This window comes from Phaenicophaeus curvirostris, chromosome 4, assembly GCF_032191515.1.
Source record: "Phaenicophaeus curvirostris isolate KB17595 chromosome 4, BPBGC_Pcur_1.0, whole genome shotgun sequence".
NCBI lineage: Eukaryota > Metazoa > Chordata > Aves > Cuculiformes > Cuculidae > Phaenicophaeus > Phaenicophaeus curvirostris.
In genome coordinates, this window is record NC_091395.1 from 74,517,438 (window position 1) to 74,530,631 (window position 13,194).

The 13,194-nt window shown below is 36.8% G+C and overlaps 1 protein-coding gene across 2 annotated transcripts in view; it reads right to left on the reverse strand.

Moving 5' to 3' along the window:
- The window catches only part of CTNNA2 (catenin alpha 2), a 504,365-nt gene that overhangs the window by 391,265 nt on the left and 99,906 nt on the right, over positions 1-13,194 (reverse strand). For both annotated transcript variants that reach the window (XM_069856551.1, XM_069856550.1), the window contains exon 3: positions 6,696-6,891. In XM_069856551.1, coding sequence (XP_069712652.1) covers positions 6,696-6,891 — 196 coding nt within the window. The remainder of the gene's footprint in view (positions 1-6,695; positions 6,892-13,194) is intronic.

Genomic DNA, 13,194 nt, shown 5'->3' on the forward strand with positions numbered 1-13,194 from the left:
GATTCTATGATTCTATGTCTGTCAGAAATGGATAGAAAAATCCTTTTGCTCAAATAACTGCTTTGCAATATTTTTTTTTCTACACATGCATACAGACCTTTTCCTCTAGAACTATAAGTAGAAAAACCTTAAGTTCTTACACACTTCAGTGAAGAGCACTATAAATAAATTTAAGGAGAACATAAGTTTAACTGAAAAGACCGGATAATTTCTTTTTTAAAAATAGATTTCTCTAGTCTCTAAGCCACGTAAGAAATAGGCTATGTAGACAAATTCTAAGCAATAAAATATTAGTATCACATTTATTATTTTCTCTTAAAGAACCTAGCATTCCTCCTTCATGCTTGCTAGATTCAAACCCAATATCCTACAGTTCCTTCACTCAACTTAGACTCTGAGAATAACAAACAGCCAGAAAGACTCAAAAAAATCAGAAAAAAACCTGCAGTAATCAGTGCTCGGTTATTGCTGTTAATACAGTAACAGATACCTTTAAATATTTTCTATTGCAGATCAACCCTTCATCTTGAGTCCAGACACTGCGACACAGAGAAGAAAACACATGCAGAAATTTGATGATAATTCATCATTTGCTTTCTCTATAAAAGAATTTCCTCCTTTCCCACATCAAATGACATTTATATTGTGGCAAGTCTTTTAATGGCTTCTACAGAAACACCCTCATGAAGTAATTTCACCTCCATATATTTTATAAACAAGGAAAAACGCTGAAGAACCAGCAGAGAGGAAGAGAGAGCAAAGCCTACGCCCATCAGTTGAATTCTTATCAAACAAATGAAACAAAGTGTAATGTATTCAGCTAAGGTTTGGGGTTTTTTAACATTTTAAATGTAACTCTTAATGTTTAACTCAAATTAAATCAGGTATGCTTTTAGGCACTAATAGGTACACAACATTTTTTTTCCCTTTTCCTTTTTCCATTCTGTCTTTGTTGTTGCTGTCTGGCTGCTTCTTTATACTTTGTAAATCAGGGCTCATGGAAATCTGATGACGATGACTCTGTGAAGTGAGTACATCTGCAGCATCAGTGTAACATGCCATGTAAAATGATGTTGACACCTTGGAGATAAATGTAAATGAGGCTTACTAGGAATGTTTTCAGCGAGAGAAAGGAAGGAAAGGGGGAAGAGGCAACAGAATGGTTAAAAATAATCACAATCAAAAGGATGCACCAACTCAGAGTGGCATAATCTACTAGTTAAAAAAAGGACAATAAAAAAGTTACTTAAGTCTGTAAAGTAAACGGAGAAAAAAGAGACCAAGAAAAAGGCATATGATTGATCTTATTTTATTTTTACTTTGCATTACAAAAACATGACTGAAAATGAGAGACAAGGAAAAGGGCCTTAAGTGAGTTAAAAAATGAGGTATGAGAAAGAGATGGAAATAAGAAGGATTAAGAGGGAATGGGAGATCTAAAGAGATGAAGAGAGAGAAGGAGAATTTTCAGGCCCTGAATTACAAGGAAGACAAAATAAATGCATGACCATGTGAAGGCAGAAAAGAAGAGGAGAGGGAAAGGAAGGAGAAGTTCAGAAGAGAGCAGTAGAGAATCCTTGGGAAACAGAGGTGGCTGCAAGGAGTTCTCTTTAAGGCAGTTAAAAGAAAGAAAATTGATTGGATCATAGTGCAGAAAAAATTCTAAAGAGAGTGGAAAAGTTTGAAGGACAGCAAAGTCTCATCTGGGACTTTCTGCATTAGTCAGGAAAGTCAAGACCTCCAAGGCAGAAAGTCTTAAAGACTTGGGACCACATGGCACTGTGAGGACGTGGGGTTAGGAAGGGACTGTTGCTTTAACAAGGTCTAACTGAAAGAAAATCATACAAATCAGGAATCGTTTTCTAAATTACAAATTGCCAGCTGAACCAGGGTACTGTTTTAAGACTCAGAGAATGGGGTTTATTTGGCAGAGAGTTAAGCAGTCTCCAGGAGCAAGACTGAGACAGTTTTAAGGGACAGTGTATGTGATGTTACAAATACCAATACAGAATCTATCTCTCTCCATGTCATACTGCTGATGTTGAAACCAGAAGAGCTTCAATACAATTATAAATTATTTTAAAAACAACCGGCATCTTGTGTATGTATATTTTGGAGTTTGCTTCCACCACCTAAAATAGGCAGCGTCTCTGATGTTCTCCCACAGTAACTGAAGACAGGAGAGAAGATAACTTTCATAGCGAATGTTTAAAATCTCCATTCAAAAAATTCTAAAAACTAGGTAGTTAAAAGCATTTAAGTAAAGCATTAAAAGTATTAATTTTTAGTATGTTCCATCCGAGAGAAAAAAAATACCAAGAAAGTTAGTCATTTTTATATGTCAGATCATAGAATCATAGAATCATTAAGGTTGGAAAAGACCTCTAAAATCATCAAGCCAAACAGGCAGCCCACCACCATCGTGCCTACTAGACCACATCCTGAAGTGCCATTTCTACACAGTTTTTGAACACCTCCAGGATACTTTCAAGCCTATTGACAGTCACAGAGTACATGATCATATTCTTTTCATACAATGTGTATGAAACTTCACGAGCAAAAATTATCTGTCTCAACTTTACACTGTCTGAGCTAAAGAACTTCAAGAGCTATTTAGTGTCCCTTGACTGAAGAATAAATTTCAGATTTTGGTGTGAAATTCTATTTATTCAGCTTGAAATAGAAAAAAATCAAAACACAACAACCAGCTGCTAGACTACATCATGGTTTTAATGGAAGTTTTAGCTATACCCCAGAACACTTCTAGGAAAATTATATTAAAATCAGGCAAGCACATACCTACAAGGTAGACATTGCTGAAGCCATTTAATAGAATAAATTTACATAAATATACCATTTCCTTGGCAACCTAAAATATACTATTTCCTTGGCAACCTAGACAGTTTCTCAATAAATTGAATCAGGCCTGAGTCCAACAGAGCAGCAGTTCTTCATAGATTTTTGTGTGAATTGCAACCTGAGTGTGTCCTCCACAGATGATTTCCTTCTTCTGTAATGATCAATAAGGGACCACTTGCATTTAGACACTTATGCTATGAAAATATGTCCCTCTGTTCCCCTCCCCAGACCGTACTTCTTATTTCTGTGAGTTCTTCTTCCCTTCCCTGACCTTCTCAGGCTTTGCAGTTTCAGGTCTTAGTGCAATTATAACCAAATACATACAAAAAATCTCACTCCTTCCAGGAGTTCAGTATGCAGAAGACTGATTGCTTTCCCTCACCTCTAGTGTAACATGACACAAACAATAAACATTAGTATTTCCTGGGTCTCATTTATCCCCTGTTTGGGAAACCTTTTACACAGCTCTGACAACACAGAAATAAATTGCCATACAGCAAAGAGTCAATGGCATAGCAATTGGATAATTTCACTTAGATTGTTTTGAAATAAAGCTTATTTTCATAATTTTGACATTTTTAAGATCTATAAGGTCAAAGTATTCCTACTGTAGAATTATTTAGGGCTACATACATACACTCACAGATACTCTGTTATGAGTTGTATGCATAAAATAGTTAGAATCATAGAATCACCAGGTTGGAAGAGACCCACCGGATCATGGAGTCCAATCATTCCTATCAAACACTAAACCATGTCCCTTAGCACCCGTCCCTTAAACACCTCCGGGGAAGGTGACTCAAGATCCTCCCTGGGCAGCCTGTGAATTTTTTTTTCCTAATGTTCAGCCTAAACATCCCCTGGTGGAGCTTGAGGCCATTCCCTCTTGTCCTGTCCCCTATCACTTGGGAGAAGAGGCCTTAGCATAATGTGAAATTAAAAACAAAAATCTGTCTTGGTTGGGTGCTTTTTAACTCAACTTTGTAAATCAGAAGTGTAAAACATCAGTTTCATAAAACTATCTGAATGCATCTTACCCTTCCGTATTATTAAAGTAACAAATATCTTAAAGCTATATATTCTTTGCATTCACATTCATTTTGAAGTATTTTGTAAAAGATGCAGTACATTTGTTTCATACTCATCAATGGAAAGCGATTCCCTCCAGGGCGAACTGCAACAATCTCCTATAGCAGCATATAATAACTTAGAGCAATACAGGGCAGGGAACGAGGCACATACCACAGCCAGCTCTAAGTGCAAGGGACATTTTTAGGTTGACAGTGTAATTATCCAAGCTGGAATTTTGCCAGGAAATCAGCTAGCAATAGTCTGGCAAAACGCAGCCTTAAATTCATTAATCCAGCTCTTTATGTCATTGAGCTCAATATATCATTTGACGATGCACCAAGGCTGGTCTGGTTTATGAAGCTCATGCGTGCTAATAGTGGTGCTTGGCATCTCCTGCTCTCTTAATCATGGACTGATGTTATACAGACCCCAAAAAGCTGCTTTGCTCTGCTTTTCTGACAGACTTCTTTTCTAGCTTTCAGTATTGACAAAAGATGAATGCCTGTATCATTCTTCGTAATACTGTTTAAGAACTCTTTTTCCTCTCCGCTTCCTGCATCTTTGTTGTATTTTTAAACACAGATTAAAGAAAAAAAAACAATAAAAGGCTTATTATGAATTACAAAGCCAGAAATTTCAATTAAGAAGAAAATCAAAACTATCCACAGCAAATCCTATCAGATGTTTCTAGCTTTACAAAGCAAAAATCTACAAAGCAATCACTGTAAACTAATACAAAGCTCCAATGATAGACAGATAAAAAGAAGCTCTGATAACATATCAATGAATATTGTAGAATCGTTTGGTTGGAAAAGACCTTTGAGGTCATCAAGTCCAGCTGTACCTTTCTACCACTAAACCATAACCCTGAGCACCTCATCTACCCATCTCTGAAATACCTCCAGGGATGGGGACTCAATGACATCCCTAGGCAGGCTCTGCCAGTGCCTGAGAATCATTTCAGTGAAGAATTCTTTCCTGATATCTAATCTGAAGCTCCCCTAGCACAACTTGAGACCGTTTCCTCTCATCCTGTGTCTTATATTTGCCTGAATCAGGGATCATGCAACAGTTTGGGTTGATGTCTCACACTCAGTTGGAATAAGCTTGCAAAATTGAGTCAGCATCACAACCACAAAGGAAGGGAGATATAAATTCAGAGGGAATGAAGGCACTCGTTTCAGCACTTAAGATAACTAACATAAGCAAGGGGAAACTGGAGTAGCTGCCAAATGAAACTGCATGCCAGAACAACCAGGCATCAGCACCAAAATTGTAAAAAAAAGAAACCCACAAATTGAAAAACCCAGCAACAACAACAAAAACCTACCCCAGGAAAAAAAAAAAAAAAAACAAAACCAAAACAAACCCCTCTGGAAAACTGGCATAACGCTGTGCAGGGAGCATGTAGCAAGTACTCAACTTAAAAAAAAAAAAACCCACCAAAACAAACCACACAGAAACATAAAAATAGTGAAACCAAATATCCACATAGTGGTTAGTAGTAAGAAATAGCCTCAGGACAGAACAGACTGAAATATTCATTTATCAGTGCCTGCTCATATGTTCATTGAGTCTAAATTTCACTAACTGAAAAAAAACATTGTATGAGCACTGCGGGAATAACTCACTGAAAATCAGTATTTTATGCCTAAGTCTTTTCGACTTCTTTCTAAATCTCAGTTGGAGATCTGCCAGTCTTGTTCTAAAACCCAGGACTGATGATACTGGCAGATGGTCTCTTTAGATTATAGGATTTACAATGGAAAAAAAGGAAAGGTACTTAATTTTGCTGCCATAAAGATAATTACAACCAAGGTCAACAAAAGGAAAAAGTTTTGTAAGGAGCAGATCTTGAAAACATATATTTCCCTTACCACACATGTAAATTTGAAAATATCTGACATACATTTTATGTTTTGAAGGCAAATTGTCAGTTGATATACACGGTACGGATATCCGTGATATTTCTAAAATGTCAAAGCCTCATTTGAAAGCAGTTTTCTTACAATACCCATTTAAACTTCAAATATTAAATCATGCAAAACCAGGATTACTTCTCCCAGGAAAATGCTGTTATCCCATGCCCAAGTCCCTTGCCCAAGAAGAAAATTTCTTGTAACAGTGTGTATCTCAAAACTGCCAGTGTAACCCATGCAGTATGAGAACTTACTTTAACATTTATCTTTTTAACAACACCCATAAAGAAAATTGGCTTAATGTTGCTATTATCTATATGCTTTCATACTTTGATAATCTCCAATATAAATGTCAATATGTATTTGAAACCGCAAGTAATTCTATATCTCTGTACTATTTGGTTGATGATTGTTACAGCGTTCAAAATCCTAATCCTATATTTGCATCCACAGGGTTTAAACCAGTGCTTAAATTCAGCTAAGTGAAAAATCACGTCCTTTTGCTACACAGCAGAATAAAATGCAAGTTGAAAATTACACAATAAACTTTGGCACTGGGCAGCACGGCTGCTAAGTAATATTTGAGTTAGCTATTTGGTGACAGAACAGCTAAAAGGAAATTTAAAAAACGCATTTCTTTTACTAAAGTTGGAAAATTCTTTATACTCATTGCCATTCATGAAATACTTATTCATTTTAATAATTGTACACCATATTATGGATATACTGTAATATAGGACATATTTCAAATTACATTATCAGAGCAGCTGATACAGTTGCTTTGGAAGAAATCTTGAAAAGCATCAAATTAAAGAATTACCACGTTAAGCATTTCATTCTACCCACCTTGTTTACGTACATCCTCTACAGCAGCAACCAATTCCTCCTTCAGATCCTGGCTCTCTTTAGCAATCTGATCTCCTTTTTCCAAAAAGTTTTGAGTGGCCTGCTCTACGGAAGCAGCCAAAACATGAGCCTTCTTAGAGCGTCCTTTCTTTTTTCCAGACGGTCCTTTATTGCTTGTGTTAACAAGTGTTGTTACCTTTGATAAAGAATAAAACCAAGGTTCTGTCAGTTTGAATGATTATTCAACTACAAATTGCACAATAGATGGCCACATATTTCAATACCCCCACTATTGTCTTCATCCTCGAAATGATATAATGGTCACACATATTGAATAAACAGCATTTAAACTTTAAAATCCAAAGCATGGTAGGACACACTTCAAAAAATATTTTTTTTCCTTTTTAACCTCTCTTTAGTCTGGGTTAAGCAAATCACAGTAAAGCAGTGAGGGAGAAAAAAAGAAGAAGTGTGTATGGAGGGGCATTGGTGCTAAAGCATCATTTCTGTCACTGTTTTTCATTTTAAAAACATGAATAAGCCAATAAAATGAAAACCTAAAACACGCTGGTCAGAAACTACTTACAAAGCAAAAAAAATGAGGTAAGTACTGTCATTTGCTGTACATTCAAGAGGTGACAAAAACATTGTGGCTATTTTTCAGATAGTAAGGAATGAATAGCAAAGATTATGCAAGTGAAAACTATTCAGTCTAGTATTGCTCAAGTGTATTTATAATATATTGGCATAAGACAAGAGCAGATAGTGAAATGATCCCACTTTCTTTCCAGTGTTTAAAAAGAAAGAAAATCTGCTTCCATGTTTGTAGAATCTCCTACAGGAATCCCTTATCAAGTTGTCGATAAACTGATTAGGAATGTTAACCACAAAGCTTAACAACAGAGCACAGTGTATGCCACAGCTTATTGCTGGACAAAAATAATCTTATATCACTCCACGAGTAAAACGCTGATTTTCTTTAAAACAGGAATAGTGAATCAGATATCATCAGGTATTAAACACATGAAAAGCCAGCAGTGGATCCATAATACTCAGGGATGCAATTCACCAGAACCAAGGTACAAGCCAAGGGAGCTAAAGTGATAGATCTTTGTGCTAACCCAAAAATTACTGTAAGAAAATCAAAACCTTTGCAATAATGACACTGCAAAGCAAAATATTTCAAAACAAAGTATAAGAATCCATTGTCATCCCATCCCTGTTACAAGAAGCACAACTAAGAGTTTGGTACAGATGTAACCAAACTACGTTTTGTTATACTCTTTGTGCTATGGTCTTTTTGCTCTTTCAGCCAGGCCATTTTGGTTTTTGTTTTGTTTTTTTTTCAAATCACACCTAAAAACTATAGACTATGGAAGAAGAAAACAAAAGAGAGATTATGAAGGCTTTAAAACACCATATGCATGCAAGTATTGGGTAAAAAAATGTATTCCAGAGCCTTTTTTCAGGAAGGAGTTGATATTCTGGTTGCTTTTTTTCCCAATATTTATATTTAGAAATATTCTTTAATGGTTTTCCCTTGAAATTATTCTTCATGAAATTTCCTGAAGATCCTTTTGTGTTTGATCATTGTCTATTTAAGCATTTTAGAATTTTATAAATAAACCAATTAGGCTACCACTGTAACCTAGACTCAGACTTCGCAAACAGACTGGTTTTGTCCAGTATATCATGAGGATGAATAAGAAAAGCTTTCACATACAGCAGGCAATAAGATTGTCTAAGCATATGCTGAAATTCACACAGGAGACCCAAAGATGAAGCGAATAATTGTGGAACTTGATTTTATTAATTTGGACTCACTGAAAAACTAGAAGTAGATGCCAACAGAGAGGAAAAAGATCTGAAGTAAAGAAAAGATACTCAATAAATTAAGTCAAATCAAATCATTTCACAGATCTCTATTAGGTCAACAGATAAAAAAAACAGATTAAAAAAAAAATCCCTTGAAACAGTACAAAGACACAGAAATTGCATCTGGTAGAACTGTGGAAGCCCTGTGAAGACGCAGAAATTCCCAGGACTGCAGACCTCTACAGGTACACTTAAGCATTAGTTTCCCATCAAATATTATCAAAATTGCTGTTGCTCTGCCAGTGTTTCACTATCCTCTTTGTAAAGAATTTCTTCCTTATATCCAGTCCAAATCTACCCTCTTAGTTTAAAACCATCCCCCCTTGTCCTATCCCTGCACTCCCTGATAAAGAGCCCCTCCCCAGCTCTTCTGGAGTCCCTTTAAGTACTGGAAGGTTGCTATACAATCTCCCCAGAGCTTTCTGTTCTCCAGGCTGAATAACCCCAACTCTCTGAGCCTCTCCTTGTAGGAGAGGTGCACCAGCCCTCGCATCATTTTTATGGCCCTCCTATGGACCCACTCCAACAGCTCCGTGTTCTTCTTGTGTTGAGGCTTCCAGGTGTCGGAAGCAGAAGGGCAGAGTCCTCTCCCTTGACCTGCTGGTCACACTTCTTTTCATGCAGCCCAGGATACGGTTGGCTTTCTGGGCTGTGAGCACGAACTGCTGGCTCATGACCAGCTTTTCATCCATCAGCACCCCAAGTCCTTCTCCACAGGTCTGCTCTCAATCACATCATCCACCAGCCTGAAGATTGCTCCGATCCAGGTGCAGGACCTGGCACTTGGTCTTGTTGAATCTCATGAGGTTCAAACAGGCCCACTTCTCCAGCTTGTCCATCTACAATTACTCAAAATCTACAATACTAAACATTTACAATTACTGACTAATGCAAGTCAATTAATCGAGACCACGGCTGTAGCAGAATATGATAAACTTGTGCCTACAGATAGGCAACGAGTGAAACATCTTTGGTAAGGAAGGGAAGCTAGAAAAACAGACTGAGTACAAAAAAACACATTAGATGACTAAATTAAATAAATCCTGAATAAATATTTTATTATGATAATCTCAAAGATGTTTCGGTGGAATGTATAATTATGTGTTTATATATACACAGACATATATATAGTGTTTGTTCTTCAACAAAATGTTTCTACGTGTTGGATTTACTAGTGTAACAATGGCCTCAGCAGAACCAACAAACCATGTAACATACAGCCCTCGTAACCTAATAATTATCTCCAGGCAATTTTAAATAAAATTACTTAAAGAATAAAGTAAATATCAAGATTTATTTTACACCAACTGTATTGAGTGACAAGAGAGGTCTTCCTCTTAAAGAAAAGGCTGATGTAGATCAATGAAAATGTATTTCTCAACAGAAACTATAAAAAACCACAGAGAGAATACAACCTTCAGTGTGCACCACTAGAACATCTTAACACTTTCTGCTGTAACACATCCTGCGGATGAGGACAGCAGAGAGGAGACACCTATTCTACTCCCAGCATTGTCACTCAAGTCTCTGGCATTGTGCATGTCATGGCTCCTATCCACAATTTAACTTCCTTTTGCTATTCCAGACATTTCAATCTGCTTGGAAAATTATTCAATATTGCATCCACTTAAATGAATTTAATAGATAAAATTAATTATTTTGTTGAATCGGGGTCCCAAACTAATATGATCAAAATAATGCTATTCATTGATTTCAGAGACAGTGCAGAAGCAAAAATTGGAAACACAAAGTGCACACAGATTTAATTTAACATACACATCTCTCAGCTACTTTTAACAAAAGTACAAATTGAAAAATCTGCAGCATATTATAACTTGCACATGTAAAGACATGAATAATTCTGAATTTATCAGTTGCAAGCAGAGGAGTTAATACAAACAGAATGATGTGACCCAACATGGACTATTCCCAATGTACAGTTTCAAAAAGTAATTGGCATATCAAAACTAGCGAATATGAATTTATAAGTCTGAAAACATCAAGTGTCATCAACTGCATTTGCAGCTCAATTTCTGAGTGAATGAGAAAGCCTCTGTGCACTGAAATGACATAAATTATAAAAGAAGCACTGAGAGCAGACACAGAGTGTATACAGTCCTTCCAAAGTAGGAATATTTTCTCAAAATACATTTTTAGAAATATTTTCTAAAATATTTTTTAGAAATATTTTTTAGAAATATTTTCTAAAATTTTCTAAAATATTTTTCTAAAATATTCTAAAATATTTTCTAAAATATTTCTAGACATTTCCTAGTCTCGTACCATGACCTATTAATAGAAATCCCTGTTGTAATTGTTATTGCTATGCCTAGAAAGCTGAGCACCTTATTCTATTGAACATTCATGGTAATCTTCCTTATGCACCGAGTTAGAAGAAACTATCGTGGATGTGCTGTACTACTGAAAGAATTTTATAATGATTATGTGTTGTTCTCCTGCACTTGTTTTTAGATAATTTCATCAGAGATAAAGATGACCTGGTGCCAGTAATGGGGCACACTCTCATCAAGTTTCAGATGACAGATTAGGGGAATCAGTTCATACATTCCAAGGTAAGGCTGCCACACAGAGAAACACTATAAAAGTCAACAAGTGTGAAGTTCTGTACCAATAAAGGAGGAACATGAGGCAATAAGACAGGGAAGGGTTTGACTGGCTCGCTGAGGAGCATATCTGCTTCAAGAGATCTGAGGGACCTTCACAGACACCAAGCTGTCAGTAGCATGTCCTGGTACACCTTGAAGATCATGTCCAACTTTGAGGTCTTCAATACAAGAAAGACAGGCACAAGTTGAAAGATGAGTGCTTTAAACTGGATATAAGGAAAAACCCATGCAATGATCTGCGCAATTACAATAATTTTTATTTGTAAAGCAGATTTGATTCAAGGATGCCTAAAATATTCTGTGAACTTCAATATGATGCCCTCATGAGAAGAGCAAAGGAAAGCAAAAGTTTGGACCTTCCTGATGCAAAGATTTCCCACTTCTTAAGAAAGCATTGTTCTCAATAAACTGTATGATAACTGGGATGATTTTCTTCTCAATAAAAAAAGTTGGACCATCATGCAGCAAGAAATAGAAGACACCTAGGATCAAAAGCAGCAAGCAAGGAGGGGTAGGGACTTTCACTTAGGAAAAGTCAGTTCTGGATTCCAGTCTTTGCCTTAACATAGAATCATAGAATCACCTGGTTGGAAAGGACCCACTGGATCATCAAGTCCAACATGTCAGGTTCTGTATAATACAGAGACCTTATAGTAACATATTACCTTATAGTAACTATTACCTTATAGTAATAAAAACACTCACAAAAATGGGAATCTTGCGATTTTGCCCACCTTGTGTCAGCTTCTTTTAAATTACATTAAATTACCAGTTTGAACAGTAAGAAAGCAGTTTCTCACAAAATTAGAAGTACCATTCAGAAAAGTCAGCCGTATTGAGAGAAAGAATTCTTATACCACTGTCAGACAGACCCATGGCATGTTGGCTGCTTTCCCATTTTTAAAATGTTATGTATCAACCTATAACTTCATATAAACAGCATGACAGACCAAAAAAAAAAAGTTATTTTATTAACACCATGCTTGATTTTTCTGGAAGTGTCTGCCCAGATTTTAAGAAAGGAGAAAGGAGAAAGGAGAAAGGAGAAAGGAGAAAGGAGAAAGGAGAAAGGAGAAAGGAGAAAGGAGAAAGGAGAAAGGGGAGGGGAAGGGAAGGGAAGGGAAGGGAAGGGAAGGGAAGGGAAGGGAAGGGAAGGGAAGGGAAGGGAAGGGAAGGGAAGGGAAGGGAAGGGAAGGGAAGGGAAGGGAAGGGAAGGGAAGGGAAGGGAAGGGAAGGGAAGGGAAGGGAAGGGAAGGGAAGGGAAGGGAAGGGAAGGGAAGGGAAGGGAAGGGAAGGGAAGGGAAGGGAAGGGAAGGGAAGGGAAGGGAAGGGAAGGGAAGGGAAGGGAAGGGAAGGGAAGGGAAGGGAAGGGAAGGGAAGGGAAGGGAAGGGAAGGGAAGGGAAGGGAAGGGAAGGGAAGGGAAGGGGAAAGGAAAAGAGAAAAGAAAAGAAAAGAAAAGAAAAGAAAAGAAAAGAAAAGAAAAGAAAAGAAAAGAAAAGAAAAGAAAAGAAAAGAAAAGAAAAGAAAAGAAAAGAAAAGAAAAGAAAAGAAAAGAAAAGAAAAGAAAAGAAAAGAAAAGAAAAGAAAAGAAAAGAAAAGAAAAGAAAAGAACATAGCTCAGTTTTCTGGCAAGGCTTTAAAGCTAACTGGTTTAGTTTAAATATCTTACTCCACCATGCTGGTACAAAGGAAAGAATGTCTCTATCAGATTCTGTTACTAATTAATGTAGACCTCACCCAAAATTCTGTATAGTTATCAAATATATCACTTGATAATTACCATAAGCTCATTTGGCAATCCTGTAATGATCCTGGCTTTGCGATCACGCTAGGGAACCTTGCTCTCTTATTTTATTAAAGAAGCTTCACACAGCTCTAGCACTGTTCTGTGTTGGAAAAACAGAACTTCACTAATTAATAGTTCAGTCCCATTCGGCATTGAGTCTTCCTTACACAGCTGCAGTAGCGCAGAAGAAAGGTGAGGATGTCTTTGCTA